This window comes from Corvus hawaiiensis, chromosome 2, assembly GCF_020740725.1.
Source record: "Corvus hawaiiensis isolate bCorHaw1 chromosome 2, bCorHaw1.pri.cur, whole genome shotgun sequence".
In the NCBI taxonomy this organism is placed as follows: Eukaryota; Metazoa; Chordata; class Aves; order Passeriformes; family Corvidae; genus Corvus; species Corvus hawaiiensis.
In genome coordinates, this window is record NC_063214.1 from 37,706,106 (window position 1) to 37,724,937 (window position 18,832).

Genomic DNA, 18,832 nt, shown 5'->3' on the forward strand with positions numbered 1-18,832 from the left:
ACTACATGCTGTGTGCACCGAGATTAATTTTTGTCTCAGATACTTATAGGCCAAAGGAAACAGTTCAGAATATCAATGGAAGAATTATTTCTTTCGGAGAAATGAGGTGCCAGTGTGTTAAATGATTTGTTTAAAGTCATTTTAGAAGTCTGGGCCAAGTTTAGAGGGTGTTTGAACTCAGATCTAACCCCAAGTTCTCCATCTGTTAGGAAAATGCAGTCTTCAATAAAAATAAAATGTAATGTTCCTTGATGCTATTCTTGCAGTTTTAAGTTGCACTTCCAGTGCTAAAGGATATTTTTCCTATTAAAACAGCAATGGGAACCCAGTGTTGGTTAGTCAAAACCACCTGCATTAGAACAAATTATTTCCATGAGCCATATGCATAAAATGGCCACCCATTGTGCCTACACCCTGACAGAAAGCAGTACAAATCTTACCGTTTTAGGAAAGATGTGCATAGTGAATTGCAATTTTTAGGGGAAATTCCTGGGGAGGCAGGAAAAGCAGGACAGTCCTTTTCAAAGAAAAATGGCCACATTGTATTTTGCATTACAATCTCAAATCAAAATCTTGATAAAACACAAGTCTTTCTTTTAGGTGTCCTAGCCTGAATGCTTTAAAGCATTTTCAGTGCCAAGTAGGCAATTTTTTCAATAGGTGCAGGACCTAAACCACAGAGAATTAGTTTAGACGTGCAAGTTCAGCAACAAAATTCAGATTTACAATTTCACAGAAATAGTTACTGCATATTGCTCCCTGAGTTCCTATGCTGACACTTCTTTTCAAACAGTTTTATAGTTTTCCATAAGGCTGCATCAAGTTGAAGTTGTATACAAATGAAGGAATTACAGTGAATTAATAGGCATAAGGGGTTAACAGCAAGTATTTGCATTTGAATCTTAACTTTTGAAGTTACTGAATTTTTTTGGTTTTGGTCAAGGTTAAACCTCAGATTAAGATACTTACATTTAGACATCTGCATGTTTGCTGGGTGTCTGGTTGCCATTAATGTCAAAGGAGGCAAGAGAACAGTTCAGCTGGCCCACTGTGAGCTGTGTAGAGCAGGCTGAATTTCTCTGTAAGCTTTATTACCTGTATTGATTTTTAAGCTTAAACACCACATGCATTCATCTCCATATTTAGGTGTCTTAAACTGAGTCTCACATTTCATGTTGGTTTGCCCTTTTAATATATATTTGCTTTTTCAGCTAACATCGTGCTTCCTTAATTGCAAATAAAAGTAACATAAAATCGTGAAGCATAAAGGCAGTATCAGTTTTATTTCATTCTCCTGTAGAAATGCTTTATGTTCACAATGGCTGGATGCAGCGTGACTTGGAGCCTGAAAGTAGAATCAAGAGAAAAAGTAGACTGCTTGCTCTGGAGTGAGATGACTGTTCCCAGGCAATGCATCCACAGGTTACCTTAAGGAAATAAAACAACTTTTCTGAAGGGTTATTGCTCAACAGCAGCAGGAAAGAGTAGAAAAAGAACAGGCTGCACTGCAAAGAGACATGTAGTACTCTTGTAACACTTCCATTTCCCCTCTCATCTAACCTGAATCAGGTGAATGATGTTAACCAAAGCATTCTGTGTGATTTTCCTGGTGATCTGGTGTAGTATCAGGATGTATTAATATATGGGGAAAGACACTATCTTTTTTTTCCCATGCTTCTTTCTGAGAGTGAAATAACTATGGATTGGGAAGGGGCTGATGGAGATACTCCATGGGGTTTTCTGACACTGGTACATGGCACTATATAAACCTAGTTTACAACACCAGTATTTGAGCATCTCACTTTAGTATTGTGTCTGGTGTTTTATACAAGGTTCTCCCTTGCAGAGGGAAGGTCATCTCTTATATTGATCAGATTTTGTCTTGTGTCTGTACATCATCCTGCTGTTGGTTTTTTTGTGAGACATTTGCTATCCCTTATGAACATTTTAAACATTTCTTTGTACTTGGCTCCTCCCACACAACTCCTACCCACCTTCTCAGTCACACCTGTAGCCAAAAATACAATATGCATTTGAAAAAAGAGCATTCTTCAATTTCTACTCTAAAAGTGACCTTATAGAGCAGGATGGAATCTGTGCTTACTTATAGCAAATATTTATGCTTTGTATTTGCTACACTTATATTTAACCTTCAGACTGACTTCCCTTACTTGGATACAGAGAAGCTTTCAGCTTTCTAATTTAAAATGTTTTTTTGTTCATGGTAAAAGCAGTAAAACTGCTTAGGGAAAATAGTGTATTTCATTACCTAGTTACAAAACTAAGATAAATGGAAAATACCATCTGGTTTTCCTTCTCAGATTTTCTTTTTTTTGAAATGCAGTTGTCTTGGAAAATGTTTGAAACATCTCTATAGGGCCGGGTATCTTTTCTCCTTGGATCATCAGTTTGTCGCTCGTGTAGTAGTGTCAGGATTGTAACAGATATTCCCTTTGCCCTACAGGAATTGTTTGCATTGGCCCTGACCATATCCTTAGGATGCTTTCTTCCCCATGGTGAAGCATGGTAGTGTGAGTGGTGTCTGACTCTGTCCTCAGGCGTGGGACAGTCTATCAAATTCAGTGGCCTTTAGCTGCAATTTCCTGTAGACTCCTGTAACATTTTAAACATTAATCCTATTTAGTCAGTATGTTTACTGTGTAAACTTGCTTTGTAGTTATGTATAGAGCACTGTTTGGAGTATACTGAAAATGTTAATATATGATCAGAACAGTGATTTAAATGGGTAGATCAGTGCACCTGACTGGACTCTCTTAAAGTAGAATTTGTTTGAAAATCAAGCAAGAATGTGTTGCTACACAAAGGATCAATACTGAATGGTAGGTGATATATGTGACAGATCTGTAAAAAGAAAACCTCTGGAGAGGAAAGAGCTGAGAGCACAGGCATTGTCATATGTTAATGGGATGACATCAGCTGGAAGGACAGGTAGATTAAGCTCCTTAGAAGTATGTAGTGGAATAATCTATATTCAGGCTTTGGTCATGTTGGGAAGCACAGAGTATATAACTCTTTAGGCCCCCTCTGTAGCTAACAGAAAGGTGTAGCCACTTCTGAATACAACTTGCCTTGCCCTAAAGCAGACATTTTACATGGGTCAGATGACCATTTTTCTGTAAAAGTTTATATTTGTTTTCACAGATTATAGAGAATTTGGCATAACTTCCCTTTATTGAAATAAATCCCACCCAAACAGACCAAACATTCATTAGTCTTTTTGATGGAGAATATGGAAAAACAAGTATAAGTCAGATAATTCTAGATTTTATTCTCACCAGTAAGGAAGAATGGCCTAAAAATGGGAGAATAAAACAATGAAACCCAACTTACCCTTGAGTAACCATATAGTGTAGTGGCAATTTTTATGATTTTGTGCTGAAAGGGAACGAGGAAGTAACATGAACTTCAAAACCAGTTTACTGTGCAGTCACCATTGTGAAACTCAAGTAATCAACACTGAAAAAGTGAAAGCTGAGTTAGTCACTGTGGTAATAACAGCCCAAGCCTTAAAAATGTAGAAATGTTAGGTAAAATTTGGGGGGAAGTTCAGAAGGGCAAGATGTAAAATGGTCTGTACTTTCAATAATTAGAAAAAGCATCAAGAAAATGTTTGATGAAAATGGAAAACCAAGCAATAAATTAATTTCCCAAAAAGCTGGAAAAAAGATTGTTTAAAAGTGAGACCATGAGAGTTCAAACCTTCCATGCATTTTTTTGTTGTTTTGTCTTTAAAAACAGATGGATCCACAATTATCCAATTAGGGCAGTTATGAAGAAACAGAAAAGTCTTTAAGGTGGACTTAGGCAAAGTCAGATTAGAATTTAGACAAGTTAGGTGTTATAAACAGATTAAGTTAATTCTTGTATACTTAAGGAACTATTCAATGCAGACCATTCATAATTTTATTCAAGAACTGAAGGAATATTTGGGAGCATAGAACAGGTTGCCCAATTTTCAGGGAAAACTTCTGGGAGAAATAATCAGTCTATTTGCAGATACTTAGAAAACAACAGAAAGAGTAATAATCCTGATGAATTTTTCAATAATAAATTGTGAAATGTAATTTTCCTCCTTAAAGAACATTAGTCACAGGTTCATAGGTTCACAGAAGAAGCCATAAATGTCATCTTGCTGCAAACTTGCAGCCCCTGTAAGCTACCTGTCAACATCTTCATAGAGTAGCAGGTCATAAGCTTAAAAAATAACTGGAGAAAAGCAGAGAAAAGCAAAGATGTTGTCATGACAAGAGCTAATGGAAAGATCCAGGGCAAAACAGTTGTTTAATACAAGTTCAGATATTGCTGACAATGCTGGGAATTCTGGGATTTGAGGATGAGTCTGAAATGGTAAAAGGTCTCTAAGAGTTCTCAACCTCTTTATATTTATATGGGATCATCTGGGTGCACAGTGCTCTCTGCCTTTTCCAGATAAACTCAGTTTCACCCCTCACAATGCATGCAGACATATGTTCAGTACTCACTGTCATCATGATGAGCCAAAAACATTTCACAAAACTGAGACACCCGTGCAACTTCCCCAAACAAGAAGAGAGATTTAAAGGTACAGAAGGCAACTGGGAACCCAGTGAAGAGAAACTGGGTGCAAACAGATTTATGCTTTTGAAAAGCTTCTCTTTTATGTGTTTAAAGAAATGGCTCTTTGAAAAGAACAGACTCTCTTTTCCCATGAAGCTGTGGAGTTTAGAACTCATGTCAGGAAAATCTTAGCATCCCCCTTGACAGTAAAAATGCATTATAATGAAGTATGAACTGTGTCCATTTTAACACTTCCATCTGGAAATAGTCAATCTTGGAGAAGAGAGCTGGTAGCAAACTGTTTTTCAGTGTTGTTGGTAGACACATATAATCTGATGGCTGGAAGTGGAGCTTGGACATAGTCAGCCTCAAAATACGAGGCATTTATTTTGTAATCACGGCTACTGGGCTGTATTGCCAGAGAAGCTCATAGACTTGCCATTTTGCAACTTCAAAACAAAATAGGTTACTTTCAAAAATACAAGTTTAATGAAGATTCTAGGGAAAAAAAAAAATACTGCCAGAATATTCTGGAATGCTGCATATATTGCTGCATAATTTCATCTCATTAATCTAGGAATTTGTCTTCCAGCTGGATTTCTCTCTCCCCACCACAACTCTTCACCTGCATCTTTCTGCAATCTATAACATACATTGGAATTGTCTTGATGTAGTGTTTCCTAACTTTACTATCACATTTCCAAGCACATGATCAGAAGCTAACAAATTATACCAACAGTTCTCTTGAATAGGTATGTCTTTTTTTCCCCTAAAGAGTGTTAACTATCAGACCTGTCAGTTCTGTGTCATACACAGCTAGTAAATTGGCCTAGACTAGGGGCTGTATATTTCTGTTGTGATGAAATCGTTAGTTGGCTCTAAAACATTCATTTTACTATTGCCTCAATGAGTAGAAATTATCTCATGCCAGACTGCTTGCTCTTCAGCTCCTCGTAGTTTAAGGAGGAGTGCACATTCAATTCAGACATTCTGACTTGGCGAATTTTGGTGTAACACTGTCAAGTAGAATTATGTCAGATCTGACTGAAGATTTGTTATGAGGTTTGCACCCCTCAGTGTTGCCGCACTGCCAGGCCCACAGTGTAAAAGTGAAAGCCAAGCTGCTACTGCTGGACAAAATGGCTAAAATCCCTGAGCTTTATTCATTCAGATCTTTGCCTCAGGCTGGACTTTTGCCTTGTGCTCAAACTAACTAGTCTCCAGGAATCATTCTGCTCTACTGCCCAGTCAGTTTTGGGTTTCTGAGTGATTAAAAAAATTATCTTGTGACACAAGATGCAAAGTAATGGAAATTGGCCATCCATTAAATAGGGTATTGGAGGGATATCTGCAATAGTTTGTTGGAAGAATTTTCTGAGATCTTTTTGAAAAAATAAGAATCTGATCAAGCAAGCCACCAGAACAGTAGCAAAAGGAAAATCACTTAGAGAATACATGAGCTATTTCCTTTCCACTGCTTATAAAAAACATGGTTTATTTGAGAGTACATAGCTTTGTCTATTCAAAGTGTCTGTGTCATAATCCTCATCTGTAGAGCCACAAGTAAACTATGAATGTTGTGCTTCAGTGCTTCAGGGGAGTTTTAATATGAAATGTGAGCACTGAACATTTACTTACATCATTCCAGGAAGACAATACCACTCAGCCATTGACACATTGCCTCCTGGTCACTGGGTTGAGATCAGTATGGATTTGCCATGGCAGCAGCCAATGGCTGTCTCACCTTTCACAGGCCACAGTGCCCTACTCTGTGATGTGGAAATATGAAAACACCTATCAAGCAGAGCTCAAGGCAAGGATATCAGTTTTTGAATTCATCACTAACTCAGTGCTCAGCGTCGCTTCTGTCTCTAAGCAGCCTCTAAAATTGTTTTGCCTTTTTATTTCTATATTATTTCTATATTTCTTTTTATAAAAAGTACCTATTTCTTGTTGGCTTGAGCTGAAATTAAATTCTTATCATCTTTGAGGTATAAGAAACTTGTTAAAAAGGAAACCTTTACCTCATTTCAGAAGCAAGAGAATTTCAATCATTATTTCTGCTTATACTATCCTTTGAAATTCAAATGTGAAGCAAAAACTCTGCAGCATTATGAGTAAAATTGAACAATGCTGGTTTAGTTGTATCCATTCACTTACACTTGCAAATGTGAGAGTTAATTTAGGAAACAGTTATTGCATAAGGAAAAATACCTTTTAGAAGTATATGGACACCAAGGTATATGGAATAACTGCTACTAAAAGGGCATGTCTAAATGACCCAGGTTGAGAACAGGAGACAAGAAAATACAAATGCTGAAAACAGAATTAGAGAGAAAGAGGGATGTGTCAGAAAGGCAGGAAAGTGAATGGAAGTAACAGTTATGTGTAAAGTAAAAGCTGGAGGAGGGAGGAGGGACAGTTTGATATTTTACCAATTCAGAATAGAAAGAGAGCAGGAACTGCAAAGGAAACGGAATGTGTGAATGCTTGTAAAGATGACGCTGTAGTGAGATCCATGAAATTAAGTGGTGGCAGGAATTGAGTGACCACACAGAAGGACAGAAAATAAAAAAGTAGCGACTAGATTTGAATTTAAGAGCTAATTATGAGCTCTCCATTTTAACAGTAACTAATATTCTTACTAACAATTCTGTTTGATGGATGTTTCATGTATAAAATTGATGAAAAATATTGCTTATATTTATTTTTAAATCAGTTAATAAACACTGGCCTGTGTAGTTAGCTAGTATTTTTCACTGGTAATACTAGTTGGCTTAATATGCAAAAAGTATGTGTTCCTTTGTCTGAACTTTACCATTTGGTAATACGACAAAATGTCTTTGATCACCTTGTAGTTGCTGAATCCCGTCCAGTTCAGGTTGGTACTTGAACAATCTGGTGGCTATTTAGTGATCTGAGTAAAATAAGTTTCATGTCCATTCAGGCTCCAGGGAGCCTATGTGACCTTTTCATATGCTGTCATTTACTTATTAAACTAGTTCTATTTATTAAACTAATTTTGAGGAATTCTGATGGAATTGAGGGGAAATGGCTCTTAAGATGTCACTTCAGTGAAATTACTTCAAAGTTTGCAAATCTGGGATCACTCATAAAAGCTACAATCACATGGGAAGCAGATCTTGTATCAGAATTTCTGTACAGTTTGGGTTAAAACATGTCTTTGCCTATGGTTCTAGGCTTAACAGGTGCCATTTGGAATGATTCATGTGGTCTGGTGAGTCAGAAAACTTGTTTGTTCCTACTGTAAAAGGCAGTGTGTGCAAGACACCTCTTCAAGAACATAATTTTTTTTTTTTTCTGCTTCAAATATGCTTTTATATCTCTTTGTTTTGGCTTAGCTGCCTCCTTAAAGTTCCTGGCAGAAAAAGGCATGATACAGCTTATACCCCCATGGTGGTTCTTGTTTTCCAGAGAGAGAAGTTTGCCTCTAGAGCATCCAGCTCATCAGAGCATAAAGAACTGCTTACTAGAGGCAAAACTTGTAACTCCAAGGTAGCCAGACAAGGAAAATTGTAAAGGTTGCTGAAATTGCTAGCCCGTAAAAAGAGAGAAGGAGGATGCTGGGCATGGAGAATAACAGACAGGACATGATCCTATGTTTTCAGTGGAGTTGAGAATGAGAAAACCACTGTGCTTCTCTGTGCAGCTCTAACAGTAGAAAGTGTAGGCTCAGAAAAGATCAGAATTGAGAAAAGTGAGATAAAAGCAATAAAGCAAGCTTGAAACTATAGCAAAAGCTAAGCTGGAGAGTGAAGACTCCCCCATGCATTTCTTCTATCTTTCTATTTGTAAACCTTTTTTTCAGTAGCAAGGCAAAGACTGTCCCATATCAGTATTTCCTCTGCTGGGTGCCACCCCCACAACCATGTCCCAGATTGTCCATGGTGCTGAGCTTGCTTTACTTCCACAGCTCTTCCAGCAGCACCCAGCAGAGCCTCGACCTCAGGCAGGATGTGTGGCCTTCGCTTTGCAAAAAGCTGCTCAAAGGCTGTGCTTTGGCGACACGCCCTGGTTCCTTAGAGTTGTGCTTTTTGGTGGGCTCTATCATTCGTCAAGAGTTGTGGGGGCCGTGGAGTAGAATGGTTATTCCACCTGCTTGTGAGGAAGGTCTTCCTCAGACGTGTTCCCAGCAGGTCATCCCTAATGGGCTTTTTCCCAATGTTCCCTGTTTTACATTCCCAGTGACTAAGCAGGACTGCTAGAGAGCATGGCCCAGCTTTCCTCTCATCTCCTGATAATATGCTTGAGAATATTTAAATTGATGTGCAAAATTACGGCAGATAAATAGGGTTCTTTGTATCCTCTCTGAATGCAAACAATAGGAATTCTGGCTGTAAAGAGTTGTCATTATTCAGACTTCTGTTTGCTTTTTCAGGCACCAAAAGCTCTTATTTTATGAAAAGAATTTAGACAGAACTTGAAAACTCTGCTCTATTGTTTGTTCCGTGGTAAAAGAATGCCTTTCCTTCACCTTTTAATTTAATGTATAAAAGCATGTACTATGTCAGTGACAACTTAAGGAAGAGATGAAAATAAATCCTTTATGTTTCCTCCCCTGGGAAAGGATGTGTTTTTCCTTTCTTTTCCAATCAACAAGGTGTTCCAAGTATTCATTTAACCACTGTACAAACACAAAATAAGGTGGCCTAAAGAAAGAAATGGCTAAATAAACCAGATTATTCTGCTAGCTTCTGTTTGAATGACCTACATACAAATCATGTTCACTTTCTAGAAGACAACCAGACAGCAACAAGTCTGTTCAGAACACAATCAATTTGTGCTAATAAGGACTACTCAAATATTTTGGAGGAAATATAACTCTTCCAGTTTTGTAAGAGTTCGATCTGTGCAAAAAGTAAATCTGATCTTTCACTTCAGTTATGATTCAGTATTAAATGAAGTAGATCATGCTTTATTTTGAGTCAACTAGTGCAAAGGCCCAGTAATTCCTGTGAGCTATTGTTGCATCTTTTTCTCCATCTCAATTTGATTTTGACTGTAGTTTTCAGCTCTAACCTTCTGTTGCAGCACTCCTCTTTGTTTGTAAGCTTTTGAGCAGCTTTTTGCCGCAGCACGCAGAAGAGACAGACTTCTGTATAAGCTGCAGGCTCTTCTTATTTCCATTATGTCAAATTCATTTTGAAGTTAGGCATCAGAAATTGTGCAGTCAAGTTCATCCTGGGCCAGGACATCAGGGCTGTGCAGTCAAGCTCAGAACAGCTACTTTGCTTATTGTATAATACTTTCTAAAGAAGCAAGTCTGTTTATTATAGAAAAACAAAAACAATGAACAACCAAAACACCTTTGATATTTATTAACTTTTCCTGCACACACTTGCACCTTTTTCTGATTTTTTAAACTTTCTTTTACTGATTATTCTTCACAAAAATTATGTTCAATTAATTAAAAGCAGTCATTTTAATCAGATTTAACAATTTGCAATGAAATCATATTGGGAAAAATGTCACTGCACGCAATTATTATGAGACATTATATTAAGATATTGTTTTGCAGGAAGAAACTAGATGAGTATTATTCATTTTATTCTTTCCAAATTCTTCTTCATTTTGCTCTGGTGGTAAAAATTTGATTAAAACATATAAACTAATGATGCCTTTCATCAAGATTTAATGCTGCTACATGAATATGATGTTTTTCAACTAGAAGGTTTGGGAGTTTATTATATTTGCTTTTAAGTAGGGGGAAATGATACCCAGAAATCAAGTTAACATCTACTCTTCTTGTTCTTTACAAAGTCAAACTAGATTATAAATCATTTCTAAAATTAATACCTATTATCTTACAGTGAGATTCTGTCACTGTTGGTGAGTAAAATAGCATGCAAACAGACCTCTCCCTATCTATTTGGCAGTGCTTATTTGATTTTTTTTTCTGCAGCTGTGCACCTTCAAGAGGGAGATCACTGTTTCGGCAACCTAATGTAGTCAACCTAATGTTCAACATTACTTAATCTGGTTTGCCTAGCTAGATTATCACCTAGATAAAAATTTCAGAAGATAAAATTTATGTGTTATTTTCTCTGAAATTTCTTTTCCTTGCTCTTTTGATTTCAGCCACTCAGGCCTCTAAGTCTTCAAGTGTCTATCCCCACATATCCTAACAGAAAAGTGAAATTAGTATCAGGGAAATCCATTCACTACAATGTGTTGTGTTTGTAACTTAGGCAATCATTTCTTCTAAAACAAAGGTGCAAAGGGCAGAAAGTAGTCAGCTGCCATTACAGCAGCTTCTTGTTTTTCTGTGGAGAAGTGAAAAATGTTTGTGTAAAAACTTCAGTGAAATTCCTGTCTTATATTCACAGTCTTGATGCATTATTAGGATTGTACTTATTAGCTCACATAGACACAGAACTATTGTTTCTCAGAGGAGAAAGAGAATAAGCATGTGATTTCCTTATTCCTTCAGACGTCCTCTCCTTTTTTCTATAGAGAGATTATTGGGATTTATTAATGATGTTTAAATCTTCCCTACTATTAACAGGACTTTTAGAGACTGCCACAGTGTTTTCCTATGTTGCTTAAGAAAGGCTTGTGTCCTCTCATAATCTACAGTCTTCAAACTTAAGCCTGAACAAAACTTAATTTTTTTTTCTTGGAACCTGCTGACCAGGTGACATCATCTATATCCATCTCCCCAGTTCAGGAGCTCAGGAATCCAGGAATTTTCCTTTAAGCTTTTCTTCAGATCATCCTATTCTTTTGTGGGACTCTCTCAAGGACTCCAGTTATGAAAGGGAAAAGCACACAGATTAGAACTAAGGTCTCTATTAAAGGAAGGGTTAGTTGGCTTCAAAGTTCCCTTCTTCAGATACAGAATCAAGGCTGATGTTTCCTTTATGTCATGATACAGGCACTGTGCTTCCTAAATTTAGGGATTCTGCTCAGACTTCACAAAACCATGGCTATAGTGCAGAGTTATTGAGTGATTGTAGTGCTGGTACATCTGTGCTCAATGCAATGCAACATCAAGTGTCATAACACCATCACTGAGAAAAAGTAGGGAACAGCACCTCTTTTTCTACAGCAGTAGCCTAAGTTGTGTTCCTTACAGGAAGCTGGTATTCTCCACAGAGGTTGCAAAGTCCTAGCTGACATCATCTCCCTCTTTAGATATTTTTCACTGTTGTAAATTAAAATATGTTAGATTTTTATGACACAGAAAGTTCTGATTCTCTCCTTTGTTCTTTTAGAATGCACTTAATTATTGCTCTCTAGGGTCCTATATTCCTAGACTGAGTTTCAGTGAGTGTTTCCCAGAGGTTTCTGTGCACAACTTTAATGGAAGCTTTTGAACCTTTGGCTCATTTTTTCTGAAAGCTTCCACCAACCATTATAACATCACAGGGAGCTGGGACAAGTGAGGATTCCTGTGTTAAATTATGAATTTTTTATGTTATATTTGCCCCGTGTTCATAATTTCTGTGTACAGTCAACAGTTCTACAGCATCATGCAGTCTTCTGGATCAGAAACTCTGGTATCTCCTGGGCTTTATATTATTGCTATCACAAATTAGTTTTTCTAAGAGTAATAGTCTAAATGTTGTTTGCATACTAGTAAGGACTAGATTTTGTCATGCAAATAAGCAAGAATTTTTTTATGATGGCAGTGGTGAGATAGAGACACAGGTTACCCAGAGAGGTGGTGGGTGCACCATCCCTGGAAACATTCAGGGTCAAGATGGACAGGGCTCTGAGCCACATGGTCTAGTTGAATGTCCCTGTTCGTTGCAGAGAGGCTTTAGAACTCCCTTCCAACCAAAACTATTCTATGACTCTGTGATTCCGTGGTAAATAATAATTGTGTTCTCAAAACATCACATTCTCTAAAATTTGATGAAAGACAGCAAGTTAAGATGGGCCAGTTTCTAAACATTATTGACCTAAGTAAATGTATTCATAACAAGTTCAGTAGCTATTACTTAAAAAGTTCCATGGAATCAAATTTATTTTTGCAATCCTTAAAAAGTTGTTAAAATTTAAATTAAACCCCCCCATCTTTTCAATATGTGCTTAGCCATCTTGCAGTAGTACTTGGTAAACATAAACACAAATATTTGCTATAGCTGAGAATTTGGGTCTAGTGTTTCAGCCTATTTGCTTGTTATAGCATGGTTCACTTTCCTCTTCCTGCCCTTTATTTCCCTTCTTTTTCTTTTCTTCAGCAATCAGAAAAGGATTTCTGTCCTGCTGAGGTTGCTATATGACAAAAGTTCTCTGTTCTTCACTAAAATATTATAGAGTGAAAACCTGTAGAAGTGAGAGGAAAGACAGATAAATACATAAATAAACACATACATACAAACATAAATAAATAAAAGAAATCTCACATTCTTCAGTACAGCTAGACAGTAATGCTCCCACTAGAAAGCAGAATTCAAGTTACTGGAGCAGTTTATAAATCTGTATGTGAATTCTGTCTCTTCTTTGGGATACTGCTGGCAAAACATGTATCACAAATACAAATCAAAAGAGTTCTGAAACTGTCCCTGAGTTTTAGGGGTGGACTTCCTACTTAGTTCTACTCTGTTCCTCTTCTATTTCTTGTGCAGCCAAAATTGATTAAGAAAAAGAAACCCTATGGAAAGATCTGTGGATGTTGAAGAGGCAGAGTTGAGGAAGCTGTGTCTGATAGCAACTCCATTGCTGTCGTGTGCAGGATACGGGATATTTCCAGGCAATGGTCGGAGGAGTTGCATGAACAGAAAACAGTAGATGGGGTTTTTGCTCTGAAAGTTCTGCAACAAGCAGCTTTTGTTAGACATGCTCTATGCATCTATGGGTTTCCTGATGCTACTGACTGGCCTTGCAGAGTTTGTCTGAAGGAGCAGTTTCCTTGCTTGCAGTATTCTACAGTGACCTTCAAGCATTACAGAAAACTTGTCTTTTGAACTTAATGTATTAAGTGATAGTGCTTGATGAAGAGACAACCAAAAATGTAAACTCAGTAGAGCAGGGAACACCCAAAAATAGCAGTCAGAGAATCTGCATGGATAAGCACAGTCAAACTGTGGGGTGAGTGGTAGCAGTGTGTATCCTCTTGGCCAGTCATAGGAAATTTCCTCTCAGTCTTTTTGATTTTGCTTCTGCATCTGGGCAATCTGACCTTTACATCCATTGGATATTTACAGTAGAACCCCACTTCTGTCTCCCTGCCTAAAGCCAAACTCCTCATACCTGTTGTTATCTTCATTCCCTGCGCAGGTGAACGGCATCGATCTCCGAGGCGCTACCCATGAGCAGGCTGCGGCTGCGCTCAAAGGAGCGGGGCAGACGGTAACAATCATAGCACAATACCAGCCAGAGGGTAAGTGAAATAACCACCTGAAAGGCAGATGGCAAAAGAGAAGTGCTTTGGAGCCACTCATTTAACAGGATGAGGCTGCTGTAGATAGCGAGTTTCCCAGCTATCACCAGCAGTTATCTGGAATTAAAATTAAAGTGACAATTCTGTCCCAAAGAAGTGGCTGTATTTTTGTCACAGACTTGGCTTTTAGAAGCGTTTTATGAAACTATAGGAGCTCTCTTTAAGTGTATATATAATAAGACAGTAATCAACACTTAGTTAATCATTTTATTGTCATTAGCGCTCATTTTATGTTCTTTTCTATTCTCTTCCTGGAAATAGGTAATGCAAAAGACAGGTTAAGAGAGAACAGAAATGCCAGGAAGATCTGACATCACTTCAAACAGTCAGATTAGAATTAGACAAAGATAAATGCTTCCTGCAGAATGTGTAGAGCTTCCCATTATTACTGTTGGATGACAGTGTCCTTGTACCTTCAGGGCCATTAGGCCTGGATAAAAACTACTTATGAGAGAAAATGACAGCTTTCTAAATAAAAGCATCAGCAGGAAATTCAGCAAAATGTAAGACATTTAAGGTGGGATGCATCTCATTCAAATTTTGCTAATATTTAGCTGTCTAGAGGTTAAGCTAGTTTCGGTGGACAGACGTAGGCGCTGATTGATTTGGAGTTCAGAATTAAAGGTCAGAACTTCTTTTTGTCCCTGAGCAGTGACCCAAATGACTATCTGAGGTTCTCAAGGAATTTGTGAGAGGAATATTACCTTCTGACTGGAACTCAGGGTGGTTTTCCTCTGCAGCAGTTGTTACTTTGAAAGTCTTTGCCAGATTAATTCAGCAAGTACGCGTGTCTGTGAAGACTTGCTGGCACTGTGTTATGTTTTTCAGTAGGCAGTTCTATCTCAATTCACAAGTTGGTTCTCCCTGATTGTGCCCAGCCTAGGAGATATGTAGGTCTCAGGTGAAACATTAGCTCTAATAACATGCTTAGTCAGTTGGGGCTTTTTAGGGAAGATGAATTAGTACTGCCAGAATTTATCCAATATGATACTTTCCTTCATTTCTTTGGATCCTGATGATAGCACACAAAGAGAAAAACAGCTACTATTTTAGTCGAATGTACAAATGTGCTTCAGATCTGGAATCAAGTATCCATTTATTAGTTCATCTGCCCTTGAGTCACCAAAGAGAATAAATTAGGCCATACTAAGAAATGGGCAGATGAGAGCAAATGAAATTGAAAGTATCTTTCTTTAGTTAAATAAATGGAACATATTAATATAAAAAGGCATGAGTAATAATCAGCGGTATTTCAAAGAAGAAGTATTGAAAAGCAATTCCATTACAGATAGAGATCCGCACTGGGTTCTGAATGAAACCATGTTCCTATTAGTTCCAGTAGTCTTGTTTGCTGTCTGGTGATTTTACACTGCAATTATCACCATGGTGTCTGGGTACTTGTAGCAATCACTGGAATGTCACAGTTGTTCCGTGCCATTGTTGATACACAAAAATACACAACTCTTGACAGCTTTCTCCTATTATAATCGAACTTCTAGTTGACATACTTGTACCTTACATTGTAGCAGCTCAGTACTGTGTCAAATTCAGTTTTGGTGAATATACAATTCAAATGATGCTAATGAAATCCATCAGGTATTATATTGCATATTTATTCCATTTTTCCTATGTCATTGCTCCGTTCACCAAAAACCCTGTTGAGGGCAGACTAGTCCCAACGGTGTGACTTCTTGTCAGTGAAGCAAAGCCAGTTTTCTGTTTCAGCCAAATAGCTCAAAACACACCACAGAGAGTGAAGCTTGGGAAGAACAGGGCCCAAAAGTTTGCCTTTTTATAGTAAATGATTTAATCTTTAATGAGGGTACTCTGTAGTTGTCCAGCATGTCTTGTGTTACTGCTGAAGTATTTCATTTTAATATGAGATGCTGGTTAATGCAAATTGCATAAATCAGATGTAAAATGAAATATCTCTTTCCTGAGAAATGCCTAACAGCAAAGAAAGATGAAAAAAATTTTCAAGAGTTAAGTAACCTTCACAGAGAATTGTTTAAAAATTTATAGGTCACACAGAAAGACAAACACACTCTATATGAGCATAAATACTTCTTTTATTCTAAAGTTATTGCAGAACTCTTTTTGTCCTTTATTTGAAATTCATACCTCATTTCTTATTTACTGTATCTTATCTTGTTGCTTATGTTGGAACATAGTCATAAAATAGTCCTAAAACTGTACAACTGTGCTTCCCTCAGGAGCTTCTCACTTTAAAATGCTTCCAAATCTAGTAAAATACATAAGTTAAGTTGGCTTGTAGCTTCTTCCATTTTCACAGTGGAAGTTCTGAGTTGTTACTACAGCTTCAGGCTTTTCTGGGGAGATCCAAGAATAGCCACTACAAATGATAATCAGTACGTTTTCTTAATCTTTTCCAGATTATTAAGCTATCAGATGTTGTTGCAAACAAAAACATTCAATGAAACCTTTAGCTATTGATATTTTGGGTATTGAGTGACAATGATATAAGCACCAGTCTATACTATAAGCCAGCTGATGATTAGCAATTAAAATAGTGAGTAGAAAAAGCTTACTTTTATACAGTAAAGAAAGGCTTACAGTATGCTTATCTTGATATTTTCTCAAAAAATAAATACTATGCTATGCTGTGGAAAGAAAATTAGGTAAATACTATAGAAGCAGTTTTCAAAGTTTTTCCTTGTTTCAAACAGAATCCCATTCTAAGCCTCATATCAACTTCCTTCACATGTATGTCTAGAGACTTGGCAATAAATCTCCTAAGAATGGTAACTCCTCTAGTTCTTACCATCAATTTGAATAGCTTTTCCCATCAATATTGTGGTGCTTTTTTTTGTCATCCTGTTTGGAATACGCAAATGCAGAGATGAGCTCAGATAAAACAGAATAGCATCACAGCATTTTTTTGAATGCTGTCAGATCTGTGGTTGGTGATGGTGCTCAGTTGAACCACACTGCCCGGCCCTCAGATGAAAGTAGCCTTAGTGAAAATTCTGGAAAAGAGCACAGATATTGTGAACAAAGGGAGAATAGAAGACACAAACAACAATTTCATGCAAAGTTGTTGATTAGAAATACAAGGGATAGTATAAATGGAGAACCGACTCCTCAGTTCTTCTGCTCTTCAATTCCTGTTTTCCTCATTTACACTCACCACCTTTATTTCCTTCATCGCTCTGAGAACTAGAAGAGGCAAAGCACTGTGAAAATCCAAGAAGAAATGTATATTCTGTGAGCAAAGTTATGGAAAGATTATTAAGAGCAAGAGGAAAACAAATCACAGAAATTAAAAAACTCAGAGCTCAGCAGTAGAAGTACATATTTAGGAACAGCAGCTGTAATTCTGGGCTTTTTGTGTGATTCCTTACTTTTATTCTAAAACCTGAAAATAGCCTGTGTACTGCATGTTGTACACACATGTATTGTGTAAATGGAGGTCAGTTAATGTTAAGCATCATGATCTCTTAATACTCATTGTGGATGTAGTTCATATGGAGGTTTGTTGATGTATTCAATCTACACTAACTAGTCCCTGCAGGCTTCAGAAAGATAACCTTTCATATTCTTGCGAAGCTCACATCTTCTGCACATGATTGATATGAAATTAAAGATAATTTAAGGACCAAAAGCTACTTAGAACAAAATTAGAAGAGGAACCAATCACTTATATTTAGCTTTGCACTTCAATTTTTATTAATCAGAAGCATTTTACCTTTCCTCCCAGCTTAACAACTCTCAGATCTCTTTTAAAATACTGCACAAATATGAAGTAAATGCAAAATAAAAACTGAGCCTGGAAAAAAATCTTAGGATGGAACAGTGTGTCCCTATTAAACAATTAAGTAGAAATTAAACCGGAATATATACCACACAGGGAAACATATTTTACACTTCCAGGTTTTTTTCAGGACAGATTTTGATTTTTAATGGCAAAAGTTACAAGTTACAGCTCAGTGTGGAAGGAGTTAAGAAAGAAGCAACATTTTGTCAGTTAAGCTAAAATATATTTTTAAAGAAAAGGGAACTTTGTTTGAAATAGTGACAATTTGCCCTGAAAGACACTGCTTGGGAGTGGGGCCAGAGTACTAGTCTCCTAGTAAAGCTGCTAAAAAAGCTCTATTGCACATTTTAGTCTCAAATACTCATGTTCCTTTCCCCCACAGTAGTGTGAAAAGGTAAAGTGTAGCCTTAAGATTTTTTGCAAAATATTCTGTGTCAGTGGTCTGCAAGCTGAGCTGTGCTGCATTGCAGTACCTCTGCAGCTACTGCCTCACAACAGTCCCTGGAAAACTGTTAAACCAATTGGAAGTTTCATGTGATTTAAATCTTTCCAGCGAGCCAATTAACCAGCTCTATTAACAGCTTGCATACAGGGAAAACATTCATTGATTACAGTTTGATTAGAGCAGCTGACACTGAAGAGGTTAAAAAGTTACTACAGTGAAAGAATTTGTGCTTTATCTCTTTCTGAGTGAGCTGCTGTTCAGTGCCTGTTGTGAGGTGAGTAGCTGAGATTTAGATACACACAGTGTGAGAGGGAGAGACACTGTGAGAGGCAGTGTCTGTCTTTGCAGGCATTAGCTAAGGGAATTTTTGAAGAACAGCACCTAAGTAACTCCTGGCAGCTCTGATACTACATTTACTTTTTCATTCTTTTGCTCCTGATTCTGGGAGGCTCCACAGTACATTGGATTAGACCTAACTTTTATAAGCAGCCCCAGGTTTTATGAAAAAATACCCCTTGTCTTACACATTTGTCTGAGCTGCAGATGCATGAGATTTGCTTTATTGAAAATACCAGTTGAAAAATCCAGGAGTCATTTCTGAAGGTCTCTGAAGAGATGGATATTTTTTAGCACTTAAACCCTTTTT

At 37.3% G+C, this 18,832-nt stretch overlaps 1 protein-coding gene across 29 annotated transcripts in view; it reads left to right on the top strand.

The window, feature by feature from the left end:
• The window catches only part of DLG2 (discs large MAGUK scaffold protein 2), a 1,000,200-nt gene that overhangs the window by 788,566 nt on the left and 192,802 nt on the right, over positions 1 to 18,832 (top strand). For all 29 annotated transcript variants that reach the window (XM_048294433.1, XM_048294432.1, XM_048294434.1 and 26 more), the window contains one exon: positions 13,804 to 13,906. In XM_048294433.1, the coding sequence (XP_048150390.1) occupies positions 13,804 to 13,906 (103 nt within the window). The remainder of the gene's footprint in view (positions 1 to 13,803; positions 13,907 to 18,832) is intronic.